General features: G+C 52.1%; 8 protein-coding genes across 8 annotated transcripts; 5 read left to right on the top strand and 3 right to left on the bottom strand.

The window, feature by feature from the left end:
- Nucleotides 1-716: 716 nt before the first annotated feature.
- BDQ94DRAFT_182361 (uncharacterized protein) lies at nt 717-1,854 on the top strand (the record flags this gene model as incomplete). Its single annotated transcript, XM_026774126.1, has 4 exons — nt 717-824; nt 881-1,113; nt 1,191-1,528; nt 1,589-1,854. The coding sequence occupies 4 exons, from the start codon at nt 717-719 to the stop codon at nt 1,837-1,839; spliced, it is 930 nt and encodes a 309-aa protein (XP_026622374.1). The 3' UTR covers nt 1,840-1,854.
- A 681-nt stretch (nt 1,855-2,535) lies between these two features.
- On the top strand, nt 2,536-4,975 carry BDQ94DRAFT_182363 (uncharacterized protein; the record flags this gene model as incomplete). The annotated part of the gene is made up of 2 exons (XM_026774127.1): nt 2,536-3,849; nt 3,916-4,975. The coding sequence occupies exons 1-2, from the start codon at nt 2,555-2,557 to the stop codon at nt 4,973-4,975; spliced, it is 2,355 nt and encodes a 784-aa protein (XP_026622375.1). The 5' UTR covers nt 2,536-2,554.
- A 1,106-nt stretch (nt 4,976-6,081) lies between these two features.
- BDQ94DRAFT_182367 (formin-mediated actin nucleation enhancer) lies at nt 6,082-9,862 on the bottom strand. Its single transcript, XM_026774128.1, has 2 exons — nt 9,274-9,862; nt 6,082-9,157 (listed from the first exon to the last, which is right to left on the bottom strand). The coding sequence occupies exons 1-2, from the start codon at nt 9,427-9,429 to the stop codon at nt 6,158-6,160; spliced, it is 3,156 nt and encodes a 1,051-aa protein (XP_026622376.1). The 5' UTR covers nt 9,430-9,862; the 3' UTR covers nt 6,082-6,157.
- Nucleotides 9,863-12,456: 2,594 nt separating this feature from the next.
- Nucleotides 12,457-16,637, top strand: BDQ94DRAFT_84939 (putative PAB1 binding protein (Pbp1)). Its single transcript, XM_026776680.1, has 5 exons — nt 12,457-12,881; nt 13,248-13,434; nt 13,492-13,765; nt 13,834-16,173; nt 16,229-16,637. The coding sequence occupies exons 1-5, from the start codon at nt 12,718-12,720 to the stop codon at nt 16,435-16,437; spliced, it is 3,174 nt and encodes a 1,057-aa protein (XP_026622377.1). The 5' UTR covers nt 12,457-12,717; the 3' UTR covers nt 16,438-16,637.
- Nucleotides 16,638-18,564: 1,927 nt separating this feature from the next.
- On the top strand, nt 18,565-21,914 carry BDQ94DRAFT_150603 (COPI-interacting protein CEX1). Its single transcript, XM_026767610.1, has 9 exons — nt 18,565-18,914; nt 18,994-19,131; nt 19,197-19,307; nt 19,365-19,511; nt 19,569-19,942; nt 19,999-20,293; nt 20,346-20,549; nt 20,600-20,772; nt 20,822-21,914. Exons 1-9 carry the CDS (start codon nt 18,792-18,794, stop codon nt 21,582-21,584), a joined length of 2,328 nt encoding a protein of 775 aa, XP_026622378.1. The 5' UTR covers nt 18,565-18,791; the 3' UTR covers nt 21,585-21,914.
- A 177-nt stretch (nt 21,915-22,091) lies between these two features.
- On the top strand, nt 22,092-24,630 carry BDQ94DRAFT_84976 (uncharacterized protein). Its single transcript, XM_026776682.1, has 2 exons — nt 22,092-22,133; nt 22,212-24,630. Exon 2 carries the CDS (start codon nt 22,385-22,387, stop codon nt 24,467-24,469), a length of 2,085 nt encoding a protein of 694 aa, XP_026622379.1. The 5' UTR covers nt 22,092-22,133; nt 22,212-22,384; the 3' UTR covers nt 24,470-24,630.
- Nucleotides 24,631-25,829, bottom strand: BDQ94DRAFT_84969 (peptide alpha-N-acetyltransferase complex A subunit ARD1). Its single transcript, XM_026776681.1, has 2 exons — nt 25,298-25,829; nt 24,631-25,177 (listed from the first exon to the last, which is right to left on the bottom strand). The coding sequence occupies exons 1-2, from the start codon at nt 25,659-25,661 to the stop codon at nt 24,792-24,794; spliced, it is 750 nt and encodes a 249-aa protein (XP_026622380.1). The 5' UTR covers nt 25,662-25,829; the 3' UTR covers nt 24,631-24,791.
- Nucleotides 25,830-25,974: 145 nt separating this feature from the next.
- BDQ94DRAFT_150607 (PI-PLC domain-containing protein) lies at nt 25,975-27,879 on the bottom strand. Its single transcript, XM_026767611.1, has 3 exons — nt 27,022-27,879; nt 26,360-26,959; nt 25,975-26,305 (listed from the first exon to the last, which is right to left on the bottom strand). Exons 1-3 carry the CDS (start codon nt 27,581-27,583, stop codon nt 26,085-26,087), a joined length of 1,383 nt encoding a protein of 460 aa, XP_026622381.1. The 5' UTR covers nt 27,584-27,879; the 3' UTR covers nt 25,975-26,084.
- Nucleotides 27,880-27,905: the final 26 nt, after the last annotated feature.

Genomic DNA, 27,905 nt, shown 5'->3' on the forward strand with positions numbered 1-27,905 from the left:
GGGGTGGTACCGATGTCTGGAACGATCTAGTATGTGATCAGGAACAAGGATGCAGTTCAAAGAACCTTCGGCGCCTGAATAAATATGGAAGTCTGCATCAAGAGATCAAGCGATATCTGGATAGGTGGCATCAGAAAGTCACAGTCGAGAAGATGATATATATTGGATAGCTGAGCTATTGCTGCGCATGCCCATGGAGTTCGAAATACCCTATCCTGGCACGGGGATGAGTGAGCTTGTGACTGGACACCTTTTAGTCTCTTCGCAGACGGCCTGGATAATCCTGCCATCGTCAACACTAACCTCGGTTTTACTGTGTATAGGTGATAACAGACTATTCAGTTAGCTAAGTAAATAGCAAGATGGCAGTTAGTCAACATTAATGCTTATGTTATGTAGATCACTAGGAAATAGCATGCTGTTCGGGATTTGCACTTTGTTCCCATCCGTGGTCAGCGCTACTCGTTGGCAGGATCGCAGGATTGTCGGATGGCGGATAGTGACCGGATCACGGAGGAGGGCTGGTCCGCTCGGCAAGTATACTTCCAGACAGAATGCAGAGCTCGGATTTGTAAGGGTTGGAACAAGTTCAGATCGTTTACCAGATAGTTAAATAGCCCTTGCTTTTGAACATGATATGTATGGTATAGTTACAACATCGACTGAAAATATATTCATTCATCATTGTCACCCACACGCCAAAAGACTATACAAATATGACTCTTACGGTTGCCGTTGCTGGTGGAACTAAAGGTCTTGGCCTGACCATTGCAGAAGCATTGGTCGTCCATGGCAAGCACAATGTGGTCATATTCGGTCGAAAGGTAAGTGTAACATCTTCTGCAGAACCAGATGAATCTCCTCGCTGATAACCATGAAGAGAACCCCTGGTCTAGACGAGAAGCTACCGGCTCGTTTGGTTGTTGTTGATTACGAAAACATCCAAAACCTTACAGAGGCTCTCGAATCCAACAAAGTGAGCGACGTGATCTGTACCGTCAACGCACATGGGAGCTCTCTATCGGAAAGGAACCTCATTCACGCGGCGGAGAACTCGTCTACGACGAAGCGATTCATCCCCAGCATCTTTGCCGGCTTCGCATATCCAGTCAAGTTAGTCAAGTCCCCCTCAAATGACACGGGTGGTCGAAGAAAAGCGTCATATGATATTGACCTCTACGTCTATCTAGGTATCCCGAAGTCGCCAAATCCAAAACGGAGGTGCTAGAGGAGCTGGCGAAAACATCTCTAATGCACACTGCTATCTACAACGGCATGTTTATGGATTTCTACGGGTCCCCTCTGCTCAAATCTAACGTCGGCCCCTTTCCGATGTTTGTTGATATCGCCAGCAAGATGGCAGCCAAACCCGGATCAGGAGATGAAGCCATTGTGCTTACCCGTGTTTTGGACATTGCCAGATTTGTTGTCCGCATTCTGGATCTTGCCGAATGGCCCAAGGAGAGCTATATCATAGGTGACCGGGTAACCCTCCATGACTTTGTTAATATGGCCGAAGAGGCGAGAGGTGGGTGCTGTGTCTTAGTATTGAGAATATATCGTAACTGTTCTAACGAGACTCTGTCAGGTACCAAGTTTCAAGTCACCTGTGACTCTAAGGAAGAGTTAGAGGCAGGAAAGATCACGGAATTGCCTTGCTACTCGGCCACCTTTGCGGCAGTGGGTAAAGAACTGACCAAGCAACTATACGCTCAAAATGGGTTATGGATCATTGGAAAAGAGCTCGACCTCAGACCTGCCAGTACTCTCAATGAAATTTTCCCGGACATTAAGCCTATGAGCTTGCGGGAGTTCCTTGAGCTCTCCTGGAAGATATAGAACTGAAGTTGGAGCAGAGAGAATTGGGACTTGGGATGTGTAGAAAAGGTATCATTGGCTGGTTGGTTAGCGCCTTGGCACAGACCGAAGAAATCTGTTAACGACAACAGGAACCAAGACTCGAGTAGAGCTATCAAGCCTCTATATGAAAATATACTGAGTGAAATACAACTTCCCTTTACACAATTAGAAGGTCAAGCTCACGTGGCCAGTATATTCTTAGCTCTCCCCTCCTTCCCGTGTATCTCATGACAGAATAGACCAATAAAGCCTTCGGGGCATCACTTGCAGGGGGTTTGAAATTGTAGGGTTACAACGCTAGCCTCACGAGCACCCTTAGTTGGCGGGACTGTCGGAACTAAGCGATGCAGGGAGCGGCCATAGCGAGTCAGACTAAGATCAAAACAAGCCTCACGGCCGAGTTTTCCGATCCCTATCCACTCGGAACCATCCAACCACGCTCGCTTGAACACTAGGGTGTGCGGGCGCCATGAGCTTGGCTTCTTTGGTCTTAGATTGGGCATATAGCTCACTCCGAGAGCGCTCATTGTCTGTCAGCCTTGCAGGCAGACCCTTCACGAGACCCAATAGCCGGTTCTGCTTCGGGGACAGGGGATGAAGTCCTAATTTCAGAATTTGGACATAAAGGACCCCTGAGCAAGCCCGCCGTTGCGAAAATGCCCAACATTCCACTCCCTCTGCCTACGGGCTACACATGATGGCCACCTTGAACCACCCCCCTCAAGTGGCTGGAAATGGCCAAAAGAACTCAAATGCGGCAAGTCCGATACTGGAGCCCCTGCGGTATCGGACGAGGAAGTCACTGTACCTTCTTTGCTTCTATGTTGCTATTCTGCTCGCTCCCTGGATCATGACGTGTGTCATGATGGTGCGCCCTCTGGACGCCGCCTCCTATACTCGCCAGGGCTTTGGCCAGTCGGCGGCCGTGGTTCTGGATATCCTCGTCAGCCTGGAAATCATCCTCGTGCTTGAAAAGATACAGGCTGTTCTCGCCATCCCCATCGTCTCCGGTTTTCTGGCCCAAGCTGCCGTTGTCTACACGCAGCGACGCTCGTCTAACCAGAAGCTGTCCCTACGACAGATTGTTACTCTAGCCGATCGTCCCTGGGCCAACGTGGTGTCATGGCTTCGCTGTCTACCACTTCATGGCAATGGATCCCCACTTGCCATTCTTGGAGGGCTGTTCGTTCTGCTGGTAGCAGCCACCCCTGCCATCCAGTCACTCTTAATCAAGTACGAAGATATTAATATTGCCACATGCTGGGAGTCACCGGTTCGGACATGCGATCCAACGAACATTGCCACAATCGTGGGTCTTGACCCGGAACCTGCTGCTCTAGAGTATATGCCCCAGAGTCTTGCTGTCCAGCAAGTAGCCAAGAAGACGCAGCTGGTAAGCGAGCTCGACGTGCAACCTTATCTATGGCCGGAGCAATGGACAACAATCAACGACGCTCAGGCTATTGAGAGGGGAACATTCTTCTGGTATGACGAGAGTTTCCCTTCGGATAAGTATTTTGTATCTGCGCTACAAAATGGGACCAATACCGGTGTCCTGCGCCAACATGCCATCCGGTTGAACTCCACGTCCGCCTGCGAGGCGGTGCATCCCTCTGCCTTTCCGCAGACATGTTCGGGTGACAGGCCTTTCGTGACTAACTTGTCAGCACCTGATGCTCTTGACATTCGAATCTGCGCGCCCGGCGCGTTCGGCCAAACGCCTTGGACTCGCAGTCGGGACCGCCAGGATATCTCAGAGGAGCTATGGATTGATGTCGTTCAGCAAATCACAGGTTGGATTGTCGAACAATCCAACTTTACGTTGAGATGTACTACGAATACTACTCGGGGGTACTTCGAAATAAGCAACTATAAGAATGGCAATAACCCGGGACCGCTTCTTGAGAAATGGCCCAGTCCAGAGGTGCTGAAGCAGGATTTCAATGACTATTTGGGAGCAGGTGCAGGTTATGCCATTCCGTCCGTCGTGTAAGACGCCCCCCTTCCAACAACCTTCCAATTAGCTGCCAGAAGATAACTGACAATATATACCAGTGACAACGACACAGACTATAGTCTCTTCGCCATAAGCCCCCCACCAGTCGATCCTTTCAACTACGAACAGCTCTACGCAGCCGGGCCACTAATGACCAGTGCAATAGCTCTATTCGGCAACCAAAGCTTCTTTAACGCCGCCAGCAACGCTACCACCAACAACACCACAAGATCTGCACTATTCTCCATATGCCGATTCAACGCCTTTCCATTCAATCGGCTCGCCGAAGTCGGCTTCAGCACCGCCGGAGATAACTGCTATGATCTTTTGTCGGAAATAGATCGCTTCAGCGACGACTATTGGTACCAATACCTGATGTACACGATATACAACTGGGTTGTCGCGTTCAACGATACTCAATCAGCCGTTACAGCCCTAAACATGGCAACTTACTTTGCTAACGAAGCCGTGCTCACCAACATAGCAACTCAAGGCTGGTCAGATGGCTCACGACAGATCTACTTTGACAGCGGTACCGTGATGATCAAGCCTAAATGGAGCTTAGCAGGGATAATAGTCATATCTACTCTCATAGGTCTGCAGATCTTGGGTCTATGTCTAATTGTGTTTTACTGTCGCTCGGTTCCCACCTGGACGGATAGTCTCGATGCTTTTGCGATGCTCCGCATGGGTGCGGAACTGCAGCGTGAAAAGCATGTGCGCTTTGCGGGTATCAGGGATACGGATAAGCAGGATATGGAGGACCTCGGTCGTATTGATGGGCTTGTGGGCGTTGTTGAAAGTCGTGGACTGCGGGGAGGAGATGAAGCACATAGTATGAAGGACAGTTCGCCGTTGGTTTCTCAGTCGGAAGGGGATCCTACCTCCTCGGGAATCCCATTGGCCGAGCTTCCGCCATACTCCTCCACAGTCTCGATTAATACTCACAATGATGAAGGGAGTGAAGAACGAGATGAAAGGGCAAAGAAAGAAGGTCTAGTGCCGCCGTTCCGTCTCGCAGTGGGTGCACCGGGCCTGATTACAAAGAGTATGGCGCCTAAGAAGACACGGAGGCGGAAGAAGACAAGCATAGTGATCACAGGTGCAAGTCAAGTGTGATGAAAGTGCTACGGTTTTGGGGATATCACTACTAATGATAATAATATAAGTCGGCAATCCACCACAGATGCAACTATTCTCCCTTGATCATTCATTTACTGGAAGCATTCTTTCTCCCAATAAATAGAGTAAACAAGTCCCGCAGGTCACATCAGTCATGTCAGTCAGTGAGATTATATACTACAGGTGGTTTATTGATACGTACTCGGTGCTCCAGTATGGAGAGTATGCTTTAGAGAAGTGAATAATCTATTGATGTTATCCATCTACTTGGAATATATATGTCACGATAGAGGATTGTGATGATAATCAATTTCTTGCATTTACCTTGAGTCGAGATAGATATGGGATGTTTCTTTTTCAATAAAAGATAACAGTAGTGAGAAAGCGTCAATGTGTAGTAGTAGACAGCCGTTAGAAAAATTTTATATGTTCAGGACCTGGAAATCATTGGTCTACTAGTAGTGCCTTCGAGTTAATAAGCCTGTTGATTGCTTGGAATGCAGGTGCTGTGCATGATAAGTGAATGGTATTGATGTTGCTGTTGAAGGTAGTAAGTAATAGATTATGTTCGTTTGTTGTTGGAAAATATAGGATAGCAATCTGCTATTCACTAGTATGATTTACTACTAGTGGTGTATATTTTTAATTGTTCAAGAGAATGCCGTGAAGTTGATTGCGTGGAACAACAGCGTACGCGATTGACAGCTCATCTTTCAATACGTGGAATAAGGTGCGACGCTCTCTTAAAGCTTAAGCTTAATACATTACAAAATTCTAGGATTATGTTAATGCAAAAGATGAACGCTTCTATCAATCAACCTCGTCTGAAACAGCAGCAAAGCAGGATAGACCAAGATAACCTGACCCTCCTGTATATCATCAATAGTCATAACAGGCCACAAGCTGGCAGGGTATCGTCGATAAGCGAACAGGCAAGGCTGCAGCTCCAGTTATTGCGATTGGAACCGAGCGAACGCGACAAGAATATAACAAACACAGGGAAACAGACAGTTCAAGGAAATGATTAACGAGGGTGAATGCAATGATGATAATGACAAAGGAGAAAGGTCCAAATGAGGGCAGCCCGACAACTCAGGCTAGATACAAGATGTAGATGACGGAGAGGATGAGTATCGCACTGAGAATGTTGGCCGCGGAACGGTCAACAGAGCCGTATCCCTATTGCTCATGGTCCGGCTTCTGTTCAGGCGCAGTGGTTACTTCTTTGTCAGCTTCCTCGTGCTCCTCAGCATCAAGGAACGTTTCTCTTTTATCTTCTTCTGTTTCATCCGAGTCTTCGGGTACCGGAGACTTTCCTTTGACCATAATCACTTCCTCTTCCTTTCCAACCTCTTCCTCCTCAGCATTTGCTTCTTCAGCCACGTCTGCATCAGGCTCCGCCTCTGCGGCCTCTGCGTCATCGGTCGGCTTCTCAGTTTGCTCCGCTTGGGCTGCAGCGGCTTCTGCTTCGGCCTTCTCCATTTCGGCCGCCCTGGCCTGTTGTCTCTCCCAGACCTCCTTGCGAATGCGGTCATCTTTGGCCCGACGGAGTCTCTCGGCCTCCTCCACACCACCACTCTTCTTCAACTTGCCTTCTTCGACAAAAGCTCCGAGCTCCTTTTGGAAAAGCCCAATACGGCGAGTCTCCAGCTCCTTCTGGCGTGCCTTCTCTGCCCGCTCAATGGCCTCCAAGCGAGATTCATGGTTCGGCTGCAAGGCGCGCACCTCACCCAAGACGCTGTCTTTTGCCTTCATGGGATCCACAGCCGGATCAATCACAACGTTTCGCGAGGTGTTGCGCAAGGTGGGTCCACCCGAAGAGTTCTGCATCGCCTGCTGCTTTGTGGCCTGCTCAACAAGAGCAAAAGTTTGAGCTGCCTTCTCCAGATCATCCTGAAGATCAGCTGCGAGGTCCTCTTGCATAGTAAGCTGGTCACGCTCTTCACAAACTTGCTGGAGTTCCTTCTCCCAGATCTTTGTCCAAACGGGCTTCTCCCGCTTAAGGAATTCCTGCATCTTCTTGATCTCCTTTGTAACGGCGCTGATGTCCTTACTCACAGACTCCAGCTGCCTCGGCAGCGGTCGGACACCACGAGTCACAACATCCTTGCGGAGATCCTCGACCAAATCCTGGAGGTCGTCAACCCGCGCCACAAGACGTTCTGATTCCTCTGCAAGTTCCTTCTTTCCAGAATTCATCCGCACACGGCCCGCATCGCCTTCGAACGAGGGTACTGTGACATCAGCAGCAGCCGTCTTCAGTCCACCTGCTTTAGTACGGATCGCGCTCATTGAGCTCGCAATATCGGCGGTGAAATTCGAGTACGTCTGTCGTAGTACAGCAAGGTCACGTCGCAAACTCTGGAGCTCTGCGATCTGGCTGTCGCTCCCCGTAATAGGTCCCTTCCGGACTTCCCCAGTCTTCGCGGTAGCTGCGACAGGCACAGGAGGCGCAGCAGCCAGACGAGCCATTTCTTTCGCAGCTTCCAATTGACGGTCTGAAACACGTTGCATCATGCTTTCCTGCCCCTCGAGGGCCCCTTTAACACCTTCGATCATGCGACGGACTCCACCGAATTCATCATCAAAGTGCTTCTTGACCTCATCCAGGATATCAACATTGAGCACCAACACAGACCGATCCTTGACATCGCTCAGATCCTCCAGCTCGTGCCGGACCCCTGAAACTGGGTCCTGAATATAGATTTCCGGCAAGTCAACCCCGTTGTTGTGGGTGTTCCAAGCGAATTTCTCAATGAAAGCCAGCTGAAGTCTCCCGATAGTAAGGCCAGTATATCCTTCTGGGAGAACGTATTTCTTGATCTTGCTTCTGTATTGAAGGAATAGAGTGAGCTCCTTGCCTGGGGATTGTTGTTCAGGGGAGTATTGGGATGCTTGAGGTGGGGTAGAAGCAGACACAGCTGGCTGCTGGCCTTCAGACTTGGGCGTTCCTGGGCGGGCAGCCGCGGTAGGGGCAGCATCCTTTACGGGTTCAAATGCCTCTGCAAGGGACGGCTCTTCAGAAGGACGAGGGAGATCGGGCTGCCGTCCAATCGCCGGTTGATCAGCCGGACCACTTCCAGGGCGTTCAACAGACTTGTCTTTGGCGGCAGTAGCACCCTCCGCTGGAAGTTCTGCAGGTGACCCAACGCGAGATTTTGGGCGCTCCTCTTCAATACTGGGAACGCTCGAAGGCGCCTGTGGAGCAACCTTTGCGTCATGCAGCCGATTTGTCGATCGCTGTCGTCCATGAACTGACCCGCGTAGACGCACAGCATTTAGCGACTCACGGACATCACGCCCCCGGTTCGGTATCGGAGAATTCTGGGTCGGGAGGACTGGAACACCGCTTGAAGAAGTTCCCAGATGCTTTTGTATCTGATAGGCAGAAAACCTTCGAGAGGCCCGACGTTCCAGCTCCCCGCTTCTCTGCAGAGCCCCAAGAGCATCATCTTGTTTCGGGGCTGGCGGAGGGGGCGGTGTGGGATAAGGTGGCGCGTTGGTCGAAGTCACGGAGCCCTTGGGAGTTGCCCCAGAGTCTGGTTGAGATCCTTGAGATAAGATGTTTTGTGCCTCGCGCCTCGACGCATCTCGTTCTGAAAAGCTCGCCCCTCGCGCATCAGCCGATGCCGCTGAAGACGCCCGGGCCATGGATGGGTCCTCCATAGAGCCATTACTGCCAAATCGCCGAGTCGATCGCTTCGGAGACGTCACCGTGGAGGCAGTGTCCTCATATGCTTGATTCAATGCCGCCTGCGCCGAAGTTGCACCACTTGCACTTGTGTGCCGACCGGGCAATGGCCTACTTTCCTCCTTCTGTTGTCGCGCACGTAGTCGAGCCTGCTTCTTCTTGAGGCCATGTAGAAGGTTGATGATGATGTCGCGAACTCGAGGGAGGTAGCGCTCGAGACTCTGTGGAGACGCATCTTGGCTGAGAGTATCTTCGAGGATCGTACGCAAAAGGTCGGGTACGGGGCCAAGATCTGAGGTGTCAACTCCGATGGCATTGAAGGCGCGACAAGCCAGGTTGAACTCATAGCCCAGCCGTACGTAGACGTCTGACACTTCATTCTCTGATGCTTGTCGGCGGGACCACTGTGTCAGAGTCTCTAGCAGCTGTTTCGTGGCGACCAAAAGATGGGTGACACTCTTTTCGATTTGGTTGATCTGTTTCTCGGGCTGTGGATCAGACGCACCACGAGGTCAGCCGGAGTATTTGTGGGACGGCTGGGGGGTGATTTGGGAGTGACCCAAGCAGTGGCTGCATGCCACCCATAATGGAGAGAAGCACTTACTACCACGCTCTTTGAGGACTGAGACCTCGTCGAGCTCGACGAACTGCGCGGTGCAGATGTCATGGCGGATTCCACACTGCTCCCTGAACCGGATGGGAAATGCTGGGCTGACGGACTTCGCTGGGAGCGGGAGGAAACGCTGGAGGCGGACTGCATATGTGCAAGGCGGGAATCCGGGACAATTATTCTTTTCAGTAGCAGTTGATAAGTTGTAACACGAGTATATTAGGAGCAACAAAAGGATGCAGTGTGCAAGGTCGCGAAAAGGGCTGGGGATTGAATATTGTCTCAGAAGAATGTGTAAGGGAGAAAGAGAGAGAGGGAGAGAGGGAGGGAGGGAGGAGCAATGACGGCGGGATGGATCGAAATAGCCACAAATGATGAAGAGAAACGAGGGAGATCAAGCAGGAGAAAGAAAGAGGCGGCGGAGAAGAATATGCAACAAAGAAAGCAGGAAGGTAATAATGATAAGAGAAATAAAAGTCCGCACGAGAAAGGCAGCGAGAGACAAGCGGGAATTATAGCCAAGGAACCAGCCTCTTCGAGGGGGTGGGAAGGTAGTGGTGGTAGTAGTAGTTTTGGGTGGTGGTGATGCTGTTGGACTGGCACTAAAGCAGTCTAAGGGATCTGATAGAAGACCGATTTGGGCACAAGTTTAGTCTCCCGGCCAGCAGAGCAATGAAATGCCCAGCAGAAAGACTCAACTGCAACTCAATCATCGCTGCCTTCCGAGACCTGTGCCAGCCTGAGGCATCGAGAAGACAACGCCCGCCAGGTCACATGCTTCCACCAGCCTCCGGGATTTTTAGTTTCGCCGGATCCACCTCAGCCGCGCCTCAATTCAACTCTCTCTTATGCCATACAAACAGTGTATCATCCTTCAGTTCCTCTGTAGATCTACTGATTTGAAATGTCTTGAGTTCAAAGTTCCCCAGCGGTGAATGCAAGTATTGCTCACGACGATGCTGAATCTGCTCTCAACTATTGATACACATCCGACGAGATTCTCTTCAGCTTTCTCGATCTTCTCATCCCTTGGTGTGGACACCTCTATGATGACACCGATCCCTCGGCCGTCCATGTCAGACTGCAGAACCACTTGGGGTTAGAGTTTCAACGCCGGAGGGTCCCTTCCTATCAAACTTCCGGAATACCTTTCCTGTGTGACACTGCGTAAGGTTCTGTACACAGTAGTCCTAACGAGGTCTCGCGCACTTTGGTCGGTTCGGTAGTGATGGCAGTACCTCTCTCGATCGATTGTTTCAACCTGCAACCAAAGGGGTTCCATGAAGTCTCCTCTCTTGGCTGTTGACGGAGCCACTCTTACGTAACGACACTTTCTATTGATTGATTATCGCTGGTTCAACACCAACAACAATATAACAGGCCCGATTCATCGACACAAGGCATGAGATTGCTGGACGCCTGGGCAGGCGCTCAATGAAATAGACTAGCCTAACAATGCTTAGCATGGCCCGGTCAATTGCCCCGGCGCTTGCCTTAGTTCTTACTGTATTTGCTTAGTCTCTTAGTAATGTGATATCTATAGCATCATGTGGGTAGTGCGCTGAAGCGTCAATGAGATTGTCCTTCAGGCAGGATCTTAGCGCAAGCCGGTTCGTTGATTTGCTTTGCCAGTGTTTCCCCAACAATACACAGCAAGCATGATGCAAGTATAGTTTCGGTCGATCACTGAGCTAGCTGTCTTATCTCCTTGGCCCGAAGGTCTATTTTTTTATTATCATGTTGACAGCCGCAGTAACCAACACAGATGTCTGGGGAAATACAAGTGGCACGGCGCTGCTTCTCAATTTCAAGGAAAGCACGTCTGGAGGAGTAGTATCCCTGTGAAGGACTCTATAGATCGGTTCCCTAGCCTAGTTAATCGGGAGGTGAATGGCTCCCCACATAGCGAGTGCCCAATTTTGGTGATTGCTGGGTGTGTTGGCAGGACAGCAGCCCTTGCTGGAGCGAATTTGAGCTCCGTTGCATTTACCGATCGCACCCGGATGCCAGAAGTACCGTATGGACTATTCAGACGCGGTGACAGCAAAGGCATAGACATGGACCAAAGAGCTCTGCGTGAGCATGGGCTCTGGAAGTGAGCTTCCATGCAGCAAGGGATCATTCCAGACCTAGGATCAGAGATACAGACGGAACTCATATGAATTCACCATGCAGCGCGATGGTGGGCCTGCTCCGAGTGGATTCTGACAGGCCGCAAGGGCAGGAGTTCATTGAGAATTTGCAACTCGACTGATGGAAGCAGAAGCAAGTGGAGTGAGGCGACATGGTGCGTCTCAGTAGCGAGGTGGGAACACACACCTACACGCACGCACACACAAGTGCAATCCTATTCATGGAGCAGGAAAGATGAGGAGGATTGAGAACAACCAATTATTGTGGTCTTTTTATTACTTTTTTTTTAATCATTTGAAACTATGCCTTACGAAAGACCGTCAGAAACCCCCCAAAATGATACTTGCTTCTCATGATTTAGTAGTACTCCACCAGACTTGAAAACAAATGTTTATCGGCCAGCATAGCAAGACATTCAGATATGGAGGTGGGAGTAGAAGTGAAACGAGGGAGAGAATGGAAGAAGAGACCTTCTCAGGTACTCCGTACATCCACATAAAAAGCAGTGCACATTCCCATGGCCATCATGTTCCCCACTCGCTTGCCAACCGCCAACCAAGCCCAGAGACCCTTGGGACATCCATGGGATTTGCCCACCTAAATTCCCCTCTGACAAGCTAAACCCTCCAGCCAGACCCAGCACTAACCGCCCACTGACCTACGCTGTACGTACATAAAACTAACCTTACTTGACCTGTGGATGATGTTAGCTGTCTGGCTGGCTTGTCTCTGGCTTGCCTCCTCTTTTTGTGGCTGCTCCTCTACCAACTAACATTGAACTTCCTCTCCCTGTGTAGTAGTTTACGTTCTTCTTTCCTCCTGCGGCCCGCAGCCTGACTTGACCGGGGCTCTCCTACAATTCTCTGCGCTTTATTGTTACTACTCTGCTTCTCGCCAGTCCTTGCTGGTGTTCGTCTTCTTGCCTCATTCTCCTTCTCCTCCTTCTCCACTTCCCGTCTTTCCTCCCGGATCCGCGTCTCCCCTCCTTCCTCCCCTTTCCCCGTTTCTTGCTCTCTCTCTCTCCCTCTCTCTCTCTCCCTTCCCGTGGACGTTCAACTCACAAGAAGGCGGTCCCGTGACTTGTTCGGGGCTCTCGCTCTCCTACCACAGCTTCTCTTTTCCCCTTCCACCCCGCCATTCTTTTCTTTCCTTCCCCCTCCCCAATCCCTTCCTCCCACTCCATCACCGTTTCTTCGGTCCTGTTTGCGCAGGCGGTGTGTTTTGGCTTCGTGCCTTCCGTCCGTACTCTTTACGGCTTTGCGTCGTGCGACGACGTAGAGCTACGCTCGGTGACGATCCAGCCAGATGGCTTCTACCGTCAACTCGGTGTCGGCTGCCAACAGTGCGTCTGGCAATGCCGTAAATCCCCAGAATCCCGGTACTAGACCTTCATTGAGATCCAGTGCTAGTACGAAGGCATCGGAGGGCGGCCGGCGTCAGTCCGGCAGTCCTCTCGAGAGCGGGCAGAGGTACGTTGCGAGGTCAACATGTAATCCCTCATTCCTCCCAGCTCGTTCAACTCGTTTGCTTCCATTGCCCTTTCCTCACCGCTTGTCGCCTCACGAAAATATGGCCGTTTACCCTGTTACCATCTCCCCTCCCTCTTAACCTTATTGAGGACAAGTCTCTTCCTGACAATGCCCTCCGTGGCTGTCTGGTCTTCTTGACGACTGGTTTCGCGTCATTGTGTCCTCGCTTCCCCATCTTCCTCTCCCAGTGTTATACAATCAATCTCGTTCCCTGTTGAAAGGGCACCATCGTCTATCTCATACTCTTTGCTGATAGGCATGGAATTGTGTTGTGCATTAACTAACCCACCTCTTTCTTCATGATAGGCGCAGTAACTCCCAAAAAGCTTGGTCCCACGGCGCAAACCCCATCACACAGCGGGCCTCCTACTCACAGCAGAACGGCAACATGTCTCACAAACAGTCCGCCTCTCCTCGACCGTCTCCTAAGGAGTCAAACACCCCCGATAACCACGCAAATGATCGTCTTGTTTTCTTGTTTGCTAGCTTCATTGTAAGCTCGGTTTTCCACATCCGGCATATATCCACGTGAAAGGCTTACGGTTTCTAGGGTTTGAATGCTACGATTACCACGAGGAATGGGGATAAATACACGGGAATTTTTTCGTCCTCGACGCTGGAGCCTAGCGACTGTTCGTTCGTACTCAAAATGGTGCAACGGCCAACCAAGGCGGATCAGAACAAAGCGAACGGGGTTAGTGATGTCTCAAGCCCGTATATGGGGTCGGCGCCGGATCATAGCATGTCCTTCGATGTCAAGGACGTGGTCGATATTTCAGTCCCGAACGTCACCCCGGCCGATGTTACAGCAAAGAGCGCGAATGGTAAGTCACCGGGCCAGCTTGAGAAAAGAAAAATTTTCTGGCCCTTCTTGAGCTAACGAAAGTATCAGGAACTCCTGTAGGTTTCAAAACGGATACCGACATTTCCGGAAATCTTGCGATTCGCGAGCGGACTCTCAAGCGCTGGGAGCCTGCCGCCGACACCGACGTCGACCTCTCTCTCGAAAGCGCACACAATTCAACTGGGTGGGATCAATTCGAAGCAAATGCCAGGCTCTTCGGTGCTACTAGCAGTTACGATGAGAACATCTACACAACTAGAATCGATCGGTCAGACCCTACCTATAAGCAGAAGGAAGCCGATGCTGCTCGAATTGCTCGTGAAATCGAAGGCGCTACTACAGATAATGCACATGTTCGTGAGGAAAGAGGACAGGTATCGGCAGATGATCATGATGAGGAAGCTAAATACAGCGGTGTTCGTCGTGATGAGAGGAGCTTCCCGCCGCTCGTTTCGGGGCAGCCGAACAAGTACACTCCGCCAGCGCGCAGGCAAAACGCCGCTCAATCTGCCATGGCCTCGGGAGCTCCTGCAAGCTCTATCAAGCAGGCTCCTAGTACCCCGAAAGAGGCTGTTGCCGCAGGACCGCCCAAGGAGAATGGGCAGGCCCAGGCTCAGCCCGCGCCGCCCAGTATAACAGCAAGCTCCACTGCCGATACGGAGCCAAAGCCTGCATTGTCCAAGACTACATCTGGTGCCCCGGCTCCTGCAAATGCTACATCGAATGTGGAGGCCGAGGTGCTCGACTCTTTCCGGCAATTCGCCCACAGTGAAAAGGCGAAGTTGCAAGAACGCCGTCGTAACCAGGCTTCATATGATCGAACCATTAAGCTGAACGAACTTATGAAGTTCTCCAAGAACTTCAAATTGGCAACGCCTGTGCCCAAGGATTTGGTTCCCATCCTAGCTAAAGACCCGCACAAACAGGAAGAGATCATTCAAAGAGCTCAGCAGCACGCTGAGGAGAAAGTCGTGACCAAGTCCCCAGCAAGTGCTGATCCGAAGCCCGCTGCTCGCCCATCTGGAAGTGCCCGCCAGGAAAGCGGAACTATGCCACCTCCTGCGCAGTCTGACCGCCCGAACTTTCCTCGGGGTCGTCAAATGCTTCCCCCAACCGGTCCGCATGCTGGACCTGGTGGGCGGCTTCCGCAGCAGCCAGTGCACCAGGGCCGTCAAGCCACTGGTATGCTCGGCCATCGTTTAGCAGACAACATACAGCAGCGGAAGGGAGCCGCGATGGGAGCTGTTCCCGCTCCCTTGCCTATCAACGAAGTTCGTATTCCCCCAACTGGCCCAGCTGGCGAGCAGCCTGCTGTTACTAGTCCGAATAAGGTGCAGACACCAACTTCGTCCGTGTCGACCAAATTCAACGTGAGGGCCCTGGAGTTTAAGCCAAACCCTGCCGCAAGTACCTTTACACCCGGTGCTTCATCCACCTCATCTCCTTTCACCCGAGGACGCTCCGTCTCACGGACCACTAGCCCCTCGTTGTTCTTTGGAGCGAAGAAGCCAAGACCGATTTCTGAGAGGCCGTCCCTTAACGATCAGTTCAACCCTATCAAGCGCATGAAGAAGGAAAATGCGGAGCAGAGTGATAAGGGCTTCGCCTTCAATGGAGGCATCCCGCCCGCTTACAGGACCCCCCCTACTTGGGATGCCGCTCCCGGAAATGAAGAGAAGACATACCTGGAAATGTTCAAGCCGCCTGCTTCTGTGCCGGCTATCTCTCCTCAAAGCCGGTCTGCGTCGAATCCCCAGATGCCTCCGCCGCAGATGCCGTTCCAGTTCCCACAGAACACTCCTGGCATGCCTCCCACTACTGGTCCACCGCACGGACCTCATCTACACCCTCAGCAGCATCACAATACCGGGCCCCCACACTTTGACGATCCCCACCGCATGCAAATGTCAGCCTCGACCTCGCAAGTGTTTCCATCGCCAAGACTACAGCACGGTTATCCATCCCCCATGGCGCCACATGCACAGCTTGCATTCGGACAAGCCATGCCACAATTTTATGTCAGCCAGGCCGCCCAACAGCCTGGACATATGAGGCATTACCCGGGCGGTCCTCAATTCGTCAACCCCCAACCAACCATGGGCGCTCCAATGATGGTTCAACAGCCGTCTAGCGGACCATACATGGGTGTCCCTCAGGGCGTGGCCCCCTATACACCTCAGATGCAGATGTATTCCCCAAACCCTAGCCACGCGTATCCCCAGCATGTGCCACCGCCCCAACCTCACAGTGGCTATCCCAGTCCCAGTCGGGGTGCTCCCATGATGATGCACCAGAACTCTCAGCCGGGTCAGCCCCCGCAACCGGTGATGTTTATGTCCCCTGGGCAGCATGGCCAACCCGTGTATCCAACGCAGCAGCCAAGCCACAGTAGGTTATAACGAAATCAGAAGACAGTTGTGGGTTAGGTCGCTAACTTGGCTAGTGCCCCCGGTCCGCGGCAATTATCCTCAGCAGCAGCCCCATTTCCAGTCCAGTCCCCACCAAGTGCACCATTACCCACCTCACCAGCATCGGACGCCTAGTAGCGGCTACAACCAATTGCCACAGATGCCTCCCCAAATGCCTGCTCAACCCCCGTCTACTGTCGCATCTGGACCTCAACCGCAAGAGGCAGCAGATGAAGTGAAATGAACCATCCCCGCTTGACAAGCGTGAGACGCCATATCGCTGGCTCAGCGACCTGACCAAACCACCGCCGTTCCTCTTTGGAAATTCAGGCTTCACTTGGACGTGAACTCCAGTTGTTCACCGTTGGCGACTCAAATCGTCTCGCGTCGACCAACAACCTCACTATGTTTACCAAAGCTATCTGTACTTTGTACGTATGCGCTGCGCTATGTGCACCGGAAGACGTACAGTGTTTCCGGTTGGCGGGTTGCGATTCCCTGCTGGTAAGCCAGACTCTTTTTTTTTTTTTTTTTTTTTTTTTTTTTTTTTTTTTTTTTATCATCTTAGCACTCTCATTGGTTTTGACAAGCTAACCAAACGCAGGCGAGGTGGCAGCTTCGTGTGAAGTATTGCAGTCAGATCAGGTGTGTATAGGAGTAAAGCCATGGGCTATAAGTTGAGAGATCTCCGAGGATTGGTGTGTCGGCAAATAGTTCGGCATCCGATGGCCTTGTTGCCATCCTATGCAGACCTATACTATACGGCTTCTTGGAAGTGATTTACAGAACCCAACGAAGGGATTCAACTACGATAACTTTCCAAGATACTGGGGTACTCATTGCTATATGCCAATGATGTTCTGGGATCTATCATTTTCTTTTCTTCTTTTCTTTCTTCGTTTTTGCATGTCTTTTGCGTTACCATCTCTAGCCATGGGGAATCGGACCGGAGGAAGAAGAGAGTTCGGGTGGACAGCGACGGGTGGAAGAGGCCGTGAGCGAGTGACATAGGAGGGACGTTGCACAGTACGGGGGTGAGTTGTTGGCATGACATTGAGATGATATGAGAGGAAGTGTTCTAAGGCGACTTGTTTTACGCATTTTGAAGGGGATGAATGACATTCATATAATCGAGCTTTATGCCTTATGTAGATCGGAACCAGTATAAGTAGCGTAGCAATCACGCAGTCGCTGCAAGTCAGCACGGTGGACCTTGATGGTCGCAGGCTCTAGCTAGGATAACACCAAGACACATCATTCCAACAACAATCATGAAGTATTGAAAGAGCATTCTCCTCAGGTCTTTTCAGTTTCTTATTTGGTCATCATCCAACCAAGAAAGACGTCGCCACCGCGGTACTCTACCCTCCAACCCAAGCCCAACCACCAGCAAAACACCAGAGTCCACAATCCCCGAGCCCATCACAAAACCACAGTCAATCCCTGCGTCACCCTACCCATGCCCCATCCCGCAAATCTCCCATTCGGCAGTTAATCAAAGAACAAAAGGAATGTACGCCGCAGCCATTAGTTTCTGAAATTCCTCATGGAGAAAAGCGGACCAGAAACCCCAAATTGCGGCTTGGAAACAAGAAAAAAGTATGTTTTAGTTTGTTGTACACATGTCTCTCCAAGGTATAAAGCAACGTCGTGAGTCTCGCGACGAAGACCTTGTGCCTTTCACAAGAACTTGTGTCTGCCTTGATGATGGGTGAATGAAGAGAAGAGCGGGAATGGAAGTATGGATTCAGGTATCCGCGAGAGATGTTTCCATGATATTTGCGATGGGGGGTTCTCGAGGAAGGAATTCTTTGTTGGATTGCTTGTGTTGGTTAGGTTGGGTTGGGTTGGAAGGTGAGCACACAGCGGGGGTTGAGGCGACGTCGTTGGTTTCGCGGTCTGACCTTTTACCAGGTGATCATCATTGGAGAATGGTTTGCCTCTTGTGGTTTGAAGGGAGGAGGGTGAGGGATTGGGGAAGGGCTGTCTGTGACAGGGACTGAGACTGGGATGGGGGGAAATCAAGTAGGAAGTTATGGGACGTGCCTTGTGTTAGCTCAGCTTGGTGTGAACGGTTAGTTGGAGATGAGTATTGATTGTTGATGGTAGGAGCGCAGAAAACATCATGTTGGTAGTGGTGTTTCTGTTGTTGTTGCTATCATTCAGCAGACGCGTCCGTTGTGGGAGATAGATATAGAACAGAAGAGCGTATGTGTTAAAGCTAAAGAGAAAGAAAGTCAAGCTTCGGCGATAAAATGGGGAGCTTTCCCACGGATGGCCCTAAACCCGATTGGGGGCGGGGTACCACGGGCAGCGCCAAAGGGGACAATCCGTGTATTATTCCATGTCCCCGATCTCTCTCCCTGTTGAACTTGGGGGCCGTTGATCTCTGTCGTTCTGCCTTGGACTAGAGGTCAGTCGCATACGTGTCGTTTCTCCAAGGCTTTCTTTCTTTTATCCGTTGATATACCTCCTTTCTCGCCCCGCCGAAAACGTTCCTCCACTATCGCCGCTGCGGTGGTATCTTAAAGACCAGCTAGTACTTATTAGCTGCCCTCCGCGAGACACCAACGACTGTCAGCAGCAACCACACCAACCATGGATTTTCTCAAATCTGCTGTCGCATCGGCGATCGCAAAGGGTAGCTCGTTCCCTTACTCGCTCGGGGACAGAGTTGACCTCTCCGACTCGATCTGGACGCTACACAATGCTACGAAACGGGTATGAGATGTCATGCGGGCCCGCGGAATCACCCCCCAAGGGGCTAATGCGATTGCTGATCGGCGCTGGGTACGTATAGGAAGATGGTTCGCCCTGCAGCGTCTTTACCTTCGATATTGCTTCCAACAAATCCCGTCTACCGTTGGCGAAGAATGCGGTACGCAAGTCTCGGACGCTGAGACATCCGGGTGTGATTAAGGTCTTGGATACGATAGAGGTAATTGGGCATACGACAGCCCATGCATCATATGTGATATGGATGGAACGGCTTACCGGTTATAGACGGAAACTAGCCTTTATATTGTCACGGAACGAGTCGTTCCCCTTTCTTGGCATGTTAAGCGGAGGAGTCTGAGCGAGGAGACGTCGAAATGGGGCTTGTATACTGTGGCGGTATGTTCTTGCCATGGTGGTTACGGTGCGACTGTTCTGACGTATGCGGTTCTATAGTCCACACTCAAGTTCATCAATGGAGATGCGGCGTCTGTCCACGGAGTCGTCAGGGCCTCTTCGGTATTCACAAGCGAAAGTGGGGAATGGAAGCTGGGCGGTTTCGATATTCTGAGTTCGATGAACGATGAGAATGCGGTCATTTATGTCAGTATATGCTCTTCTGCATGACGAGATGCGCTCTTGCTGACAGCACACTTGCAGACATATGGTAGTCTCGTTCCTGACGCGGCTCGATTCACGCCTCCGGAGGTCGTCAAGAGCGGATGGGACACAATCAAACGGAACCCGCTGACTGCGATTGATTCTTACGGGCTTGGAATACTGGTTTACGAGGTCTACAATGGCAATTTCACTGGCGGTGACCAGGTGGGCAAGACGACGAACATCCCGCCCAGTATGCATCAGAGCTATAAACGCTTGTGCACGGCGAATCCTAAACTGCGCCTGAGTCCTGCCCACTTTGTTGAGCAGGGGAAGAAGAGCGGTGGCTTCTTCGAGACCCCGCTTATCCGGCTGACGGACGATATTGAGAGTTTGGGACTCAAGAACGACGCGGAGCGAGAGGAGTTTGTCAAGTGAGTCAATGCCTTGTTCGGAACGGGCTGCCACTTGTAGATGCTGATTGAAGTAGTGAGCTTGATGAGCTGTCTGACGACTTTCCTGAGGAGTTCTTCAAGATGAAGGTGCTTCCAGAATTGCTGAAATCGGTTGAGTTCGGTGGAGGCGGTCCCAAGGTCCTGGGGGCTATTCTGAAGATCGGAGCGAAATTATCCCAGGAAGAATTCAACTCGAAACTCACGCCAGTAGTTGTCCGACTGTTTGAAAACCCGGATCGGGCGCTGCGGGTCTGCTTGCTCGATAACCTCCCAGTGATGATCGACAACCTACCTCAAAAGATCGTCAATGACAAGATCTTCCCTCAGATTGTTAGTTACAACAGACCCCGGCTGGGCTCGATGCTAATTTCACGTTGTGCAGACCTCTGGCTTCACCGATGCCGCACCCGTCGTCCGAGAGCAGACTGTCAAGGCTGTTTTGCCAATTATCAACAAGCTCAGCGACCGTGTCATCAACGGCGACCTGCTCAAGTTCCTCGCACGTACCGCCAACGATGAGCAGCCGGGAATTCGTACAAATACCACTATCTGCTTGGGCAAGATAGCGAAAAACCTCGGGCAGAGCGTGAGTGGTTTCAATTGAGAAGTAAAATTGGCAATGCTGACAAACTACAGTCGAGATCCAAGGTTCTTATTGCGGCTTTCAGCAGGTCTCTTCGGGATCCCTTCGTCCACGCCCGGAGCGCTGGTCTGCTTGCTCTTGGAGCAACGTTAGAGTTCTTCACCGAGGAGGACTGTGCGACGAAGGTCCTTCCGGCTATTTGCCCTTCCCTTCTTGATAAGGAAAAGTAAGAACACCCACTTTTGCTTATGGCTCCGGTCTAATTCTCCATATAGGATGGTCAGAGACCAGGCGAATAAGACACTCGACCTGTATCTTCAGCGTATCCGGAAGTACGGCAGCACTATGGCAGACACGGTAATTCCTCCGGCAGCCAGTGCAGATCCGGCAAAGGATACAGCCCGTATTGGCACGTCTAACGATAAGTCGTGGGCCGGATGGGCAATCTCCTCGTTCACAAATAAGCTCACGGCTGCCAATGGCGAAATTCAGCCCACCGCCAACGGTGCCAAACCGGTCGAGCCTGAACCAGCTCGTCCAGCGTCTGTTCCCCGCCCAACGAGGGCGTCGTCGTCGGTGCAGAAAGAGACGCTACGGCCTGCAGCTCAGTCTCTGAACCGGTCCATGTCGGAGCAACCACCGACTTTGGCTAAAGCAGAGGACGATGCAGAAGATGTTTACGACGCGTGGGGTGCAATGGACGATGATGAAGACGAGCAGCAAGCGGACGAGGATCCATTCAGTGCGACAGCAACTAGCAGTCCGACCGTTTCTGCTCCTGCTCCTGCTCCTAAAGCAGCCCCGGTCCCGTACGATGATGGTGGCGAGCCAGACTTTGCGGGTTGGCTGGCCGCCCAGTCCAAGACAAAGAAGCCATTGCCAAAGGGGTTGAATAAATCCAGTCCCACCTCTGTATCTCGGCCATCGAGCCGCAGTAGCACGGTTAAGCCCAGGACCGTTGTCGCACCAGCGAAGAAGATCGATACGACACCTAAGGACACTGAGGAGGATGACGGTTGGGGTGATGCTTGGGATTAGCAGTATAAATTCTTAATACCCGATTCTTTCTGTTCATCAGGGTACATATTCCCTTGCGCTATATTGTGATTATATCTCTCATCTTGCGACATATCCAAGGCATGAAGGCAGGGGAGTTTGGGCGCCATGCAGTATATAGTCTGGTTAATTATTTGTTTGTTTGTTTGTTTGTTGCTGCTGCTGCTGCATGAGTTGCGGTAGGATAGAATCAATTAGTGCAGACATGGTTACATACAACATGATTGAAGGTTAATTATCTGGGGCAGCCCACTCGAAGTAAATATGAAACGCCGGGTAGCGGTAGGGGGCAACACCGTTAGATAAATCGATAGCTGAGTGGAGGAGAGATAAAATACTACTAGTCAGTCTGGCTTGAGGATCGACTCGATAAGGCGGAGGGGCGGCGCCAATCAAGCGCCGGCTGCCCCGTGATCACATCCGCCGCTGATCCTCCGCCGCCCGAGACAGTTCCAAGTCATCTTGTCTCTCCCTCCACCTGCCGACCATCCCGTTCTCTGCCTTGGGGGACTCTTGTCATCTTACTCCAGGGTAGGACTTGACATCCTACTTCTGCCGTGCGGTTTGCTCGCTCGCGTGCACAGTGCCAGAGCTGATTCTCGTGCTCAGAATCTAGATAATCCTGCTGCCTTCCAGCGTCTCCGTGCCTGAGTGTGTCCGGGAAGGCTGGTGGGTGTTGCATATCTCCTCATGCGCGATGGATGACGGGTTACGAACTTGAAGGTTAACTCGGTCCGTGATATTTATTCCGCACATCTACAGCATTATTCGTCCTCGCTACAATGGAATCCGACGAAGCTCCTCCTCCGCCATACTCTGCGGTCGACCCGTTACTCGCACAAGCAAACAGCCGAAATGCCGCTGCAACTGCGGAAGTGAATCGTGTCCTGCTACGTCTGCGTGGGGGGGAGACAGCCCCCGGCACCACGCCCTCGAGCCCTGCGTCCAGCTCCGCCAGTCATGATCTCCTAGCATCCTCCTCCAGCTTGCCTACCCACTTCACATCTGCCGCGGAATACTTTGTGGAGCGACCGCCTCCGACTTCGAGCCGTCAGGGGGACATTGTGGAACATTGTGTAACGATCTTTCCGCGCAGTCAATCAAAGGACATCCGACGTCGTCCTCGTTGTTGGACCGCGCAGAAGACGGAAGACATCACCCAGCAGGACTGGGACGTTTTTCTGAGATACCTGTTTCCTCCACATTTGGGTTTAGCGTCTACTTCGGCACAATTGCCCCGTCAAGTGAGAGCGGAGATTCAGCGTGACCGCAAGGATCGGCCCCAGGAAACGGATGAGGAACGCAAGAGACGGATTGCTGCCGTGATCATGGAGTGGAACCAATACTTCTTCGAACCCCGCTCGGCTCGTGTCATATATGTCTACGTGATGGATCCTCAGAGTGCGCCGCGATCATCTTTGTGTCCTAAGTGCTGGCCTGCTGCGACAACACGAGAGAATCGAGTCGCCCAGGCGCCCGACGCTGGTCGAGATCGCTTGCAACAGTCGCCTGCGACACCTACAGCTGCTGAGCAGCCTGGTGCGTCTCCAGTCAATGCTGTTTATGCGCCAGGACCATATGCCTACCCACATTACCCCGCCCCTCCTACCCCTTACGCACCTTATGGGCATCCTGCGCCATACAGCCCTGCTGTGTATCCGCCTCATCCCGCATATCATTACCCTCCTCCACCGCCGCCGCCGCCGCCGCCAGGACACTACCCCCCTCAACCTCCTTGGGGCTGGAATGCTCTTCCATATGGGGCCCCGTACCAGGACCCAAGCATGTCGAAGGGAGGAGGGCCCTTGGATTGGATAGCGTCCTTGGCCTCACAGGCTCAAAAGTATGGAGAGCGCTTCACGGAGCAAGCACAACATTATGGAAGACAGGTGGAGGAACAGGCTCTTGCTCACACTCGCTGGATCGAGGAGCAGGCCGGACTCCAGGGACGAAAGGTGGAAGATGCCTTCACAGGCTTTGTCAGTCCGTCTCGCGATGATTGGATTGCGAACCAACCCCCTAAGCCTGGGTACGTGCAAAATAACATTACACATACACCTGCGGCCACGACCACGACTACAACAGCTACGCCTCAACGTGCTACCCCAGCCCAGCCTGAACGGACTCGCCGGGTTTCAATCGACTCGGAGGCATCCGACCTGTCTTTCTCTTCCATTGATTCCTTGTCGACAACGTCCGAGCTCAGCGCCTCTGATCTGGCCACTGTCCGCGCACAGCTTTTGTCTCTCAACGACCATCATGACCGTGAGCTGTACGAAGCCGCCGTAGGCCTGCGCCGTCAGCTTGACGTTTTACAGCAATCGCGACGCCAGAACCGCACATCTGGACGAAGCGGCTGGCGCCACGGCTGGAGACGATGGGACTCGCCAAGCGAGCAGCACCAGAAGCAGTCAGACAAACGAGCGGTCAAAGAAGAGACCCGAGCTACGCGGAAAGCGTTCCGGGATGTCTTGCGTCGGGCGCGAGAAGAACAACGCGAGAAGCGGCGGCTCAAGCGCACCCGCCGGCGTCAGGAGCAGCGGGTTCGTGAGATGCAGAGGGACGGTGGTGAAATGCCACTCGAGCAGCACATGCAGCGATTGGAGCTTGACACTAATCGCGAGAGCCGCTCAACAGTGCAGTCTTTCACGTCCATTCCATCCCCGGCGCGGTCCTTGGCCGAATCGGATAGTGATATCAGTTCCATCAGCACGCCGAGCACATCAAGTAACGAGAAGATGCTTGTCAAGGGGAAGAGCGAGAAGTCGGCACTGGAAAAGAAGCCGAACAAAGAAGCAGAGAATTCATGTGAAAAAGACAAGAAGGGCTCCGGTCAATATAATCGGGGGGCGTCACGGCGCAATTAGTGGGCCATAGCCAGGACAAATCATTATTTGGAAGTTTTATGGAACGATGCATGATCATAGCGGTGTTTATATTCATGGAAGAGACTGGAATTGGGATTCTCTTGTGTATTTATTACTTTCTTTTTTTATTTTCCTCTACATCATACCGGCGTCAACCCGTGGTAATTAGCATGCTTGTTCAACACGAAATCTAGAGCCATGCACCAACCAATCCCATAACCAATACCAGGATCTACCAAAAACCATCGTATAATATCTATTTTATACAAGAAAGGCAACCCCCACTCTTTTTTCCCCGATACCTAGAATTAAGCAAGAGCATTTACTGAGAAGAACCCTGTGCCTCATTCTTCTCAACCAAATCCCCCACTCCCAACCCACGCCCAACCTTCACCTTAACCATCTTCTCACTACTCTCCTTCTCCTCCTTCTTCCCCAACTCACCCACCTCATCTCCCTCATCCGCATCCTTCTCATCTTTCTCCGCCCGCTCGCGATCCTTCCGCTCAATCTCCGCCCAATCGATAAACATCCCCGACAGATCCATGCGCATCGCGTACGCATCCTCCCCATCCGCATAGTACTTGCTCTCGACACTGTCGACCTGGAATCCCAGCGTATCGCGGTAAAGATGCAGGGCCGCCTTGTTGGATACGCGCACGTGCAGGGACACGTATTGTGCGCGGTGGCATTCGGCCATTGCGCGTTCTACAACACATCCCCAAGATAAAATTAGCATGCGACTCTCTCTACCACAAAACAAACAATCATAAACCACCCATCCACAGAAAAAAAAAAAAAAAAAGAAGTTGGAAAGAATGAACATACGAGACATCCTCATCAACCTCTCCGCAATACCCAACCGTCTATGCGTCCTCATCACAGAAATACTCGTGATATGACCATGCGGCACCCCATCCGTCGGCTCCTCCTCCATCTTCGCCAACACGTACCCCACTACCTTGGGGTATTGTTCTGCGGCGCTGCCGGCGCCCTTTTCCGAGGTATACTTGCTGTAGCCGTTCTTGGGCCGCACCACGGCCACGAAGGATAGTTGGGGCCAGGTCAGAGCATGGTACAGGTAGTATTTTAGGAAGTAGTTCTCGGGCAGGTTCGTGATGTTGCAGGTTTGGATCGATGGGAGGAGGTCGATGTAGGAGGGGTAGCTGCTGAGGGGGAGGATGTCGACCATTTTGGTGAGTTTCCCGGAGGAGGGGGGAGGGATTGGTTGGTGGGGTGTGTAGGGAGAGCGGGTGATGAAGGAAATGAGGGATTGGGGTAGGTAATTGGACCCCGAGTGTGGTTGAAATCAGTAGCTTGTCGTAGTAGTCTACTGTGTAAAGTGTGGTGATGATATTGAGGGCGGAGTTGGTTGGTGGTGGTGGTCAGCTGAGTGGGCGCTAGCTGGTTTGGGTTAGGGGCATCGGAGTACTACTTTGTCGACGGAGTATATCATTGTTGACTTCCGAGGATGGCTACCAGCTACGCAGGGTCAGAGAAATCTGTTTATGACTTTAGTAAGGAATTGGGTTCCATTTCTAACTGTACAGTCGTCAATCATAATATAAGTTAGTCCATCAACTCCGAACACCCACTATATACGCTCGGAGCAACACTAGAATATTGATGCCATATACTGCACACCCGCAATCAGGAGCAGCGTACTCATCACACTCACTCCAGGCATCACGCTCGACGCTGCAGATGCTGCGCCGCAGCATTTCCCATCCCAGGTCACGTTGTTCATCTCCGCCGCCACCTCGAACACGGAGCCGTTGATGTTGCCGTAATTATAGTAATCCACGAGAAGGAAGTTAGGCGGCCGGTCCCACATAGCTAAGAGGCAAATATATTAGCTTGTTACACAGATCACAGTCAGCCGTTACTTACCCGTGCAGTTGCGGGCCATCTTGCCCAGACTACCGTAGCCGGAGACCGCGTTGGTCTGGTTGAGCGAGGCCGTGTTGGGGATCAGCAGACTAATGCTGGCAATGTTGATGTCGAGATTTAGGTTGTGGTTGGCCATGTACATCCGGTCTTTGGCGTCCTGCGCGGACAAGTCGGGCGGGCGCTGCTCCGTGCAAGGGAAAGCCGCGTCTGTAGGCGAAAACGGCGTCTCCCACATCTGCGAAAACTCGTCCATGAGCCACGGGTAGGCCGTCTGATTGGCCTGGTAGTCCATGAAGACGACGGCTCGCTTGCCAGAGAGAATCATACTGGACATCGTAGGCCAATCGTCCAGCGCCATGGGGATCTTCGAGGGGGTGAACACATAGTCCATAAGCCCAGAGTTTTGCATCGGACCCGTGAAGTTGCCGGGGTCAACATAGTCATAATTGCCTATCAAGATGGTGACCACGTCATATGGATGGGTTTTGACCCATTTCGTGACCGTCGTCAGATAGTCTTCCAGAGGGCCCATGTTCAGAAGATCGCAGCTGGTGTGACAGAGGTAGAGGGTGTTGTTGACCAGGTGCGTTTGAAATTGCACTGTCCGGGGTGTCAGCAAGATTTCAGCCCGCAAGCTAAGCTTTGTCGATCGGACAACTTACGCATCCGAATTCCATCGTCCAGCTGAGCGGTAACCTTCAACGCCTGGTTGGCTGCCGCATTGCCTGGCTTGACAAACGGACTGTTGTGGGCAGCAACCATGGTGATGTTGGAATACTTGCGAGCGCAAAACTCCGCGTGGCCATTGCAAGGCTGTGTGTTGACGACCGGGGTCGACGATGCGGTCGACGTCGCTGTTGTGGTAGCGTTGGTGCCATTGACTCCGCCGGTCTGTCCGCCCACCAGCAATGTGAGGGACTGCGACGAAGAAGTCACCGTCGTGGTGAAATTGCCGGATGTTGTTGTAGAGTTGGAAGTGGTTGTCGCGGAGTGCGCCCCGGTGCTCGTGACAGTATGTCCATCGTCGAGAGTCATAGTGGTAGTGTAGGAGAGGTAGTGACCTGTGGGCAGCGTCGCTTCACTGATGGACGACGTGACGGTCCCCTCGAGAGTCAGGCCGCCATTGTTGCCGGTAGTCGTGGTGGTGGTGGTGCTATCATCCTTTGCCAGAGAAGGCCAAACGCCCACTGCCAGGAGCGGCAGAAGGTGAGCGATCAACCGCATGACAAGAGGTGGTCTGGAGTCAAGAGGCCGGTCTGCGGAGGCTCGGAAGTTTTGGATATATATACAGCGGTGTATCTGTCCGAGGAGGACCACACGATGCGATCAGATGCACCAGATAAGCCACCAGATGGATCAAGACCCTGAAGAAACAGAAAAATCACCGGGCGCGGAATGATGTCTTACGATGAAGTCAACCATGGATGCTGGGCTGGTAAGGTATTTTTAGGTAGGTAAGGTAGGTAAGGTATTGTTACCACGCAGGGTTTCCCGCCTTCAGGGTACTGGCTTTACTTTAGGGGGGGCCGATCCCGGCAGCCATTGG

This window comes from Aspergillus welwitschiae (genome assembly GCF_003344945.1).
Source record: "Aspergillus welwitschiae strain CBS 139.54b unplaced genomic scaffold BDQ94scaffold_37, whole genome shotgun sequence".
Classification (NCBI taxonomy): Eukaryota; Fungi; Ascomycota; class Eurotiomycetes; order Eurotiales; family Aspergillaceae; genus Aspergillus; species Aspergillus welwitschiae.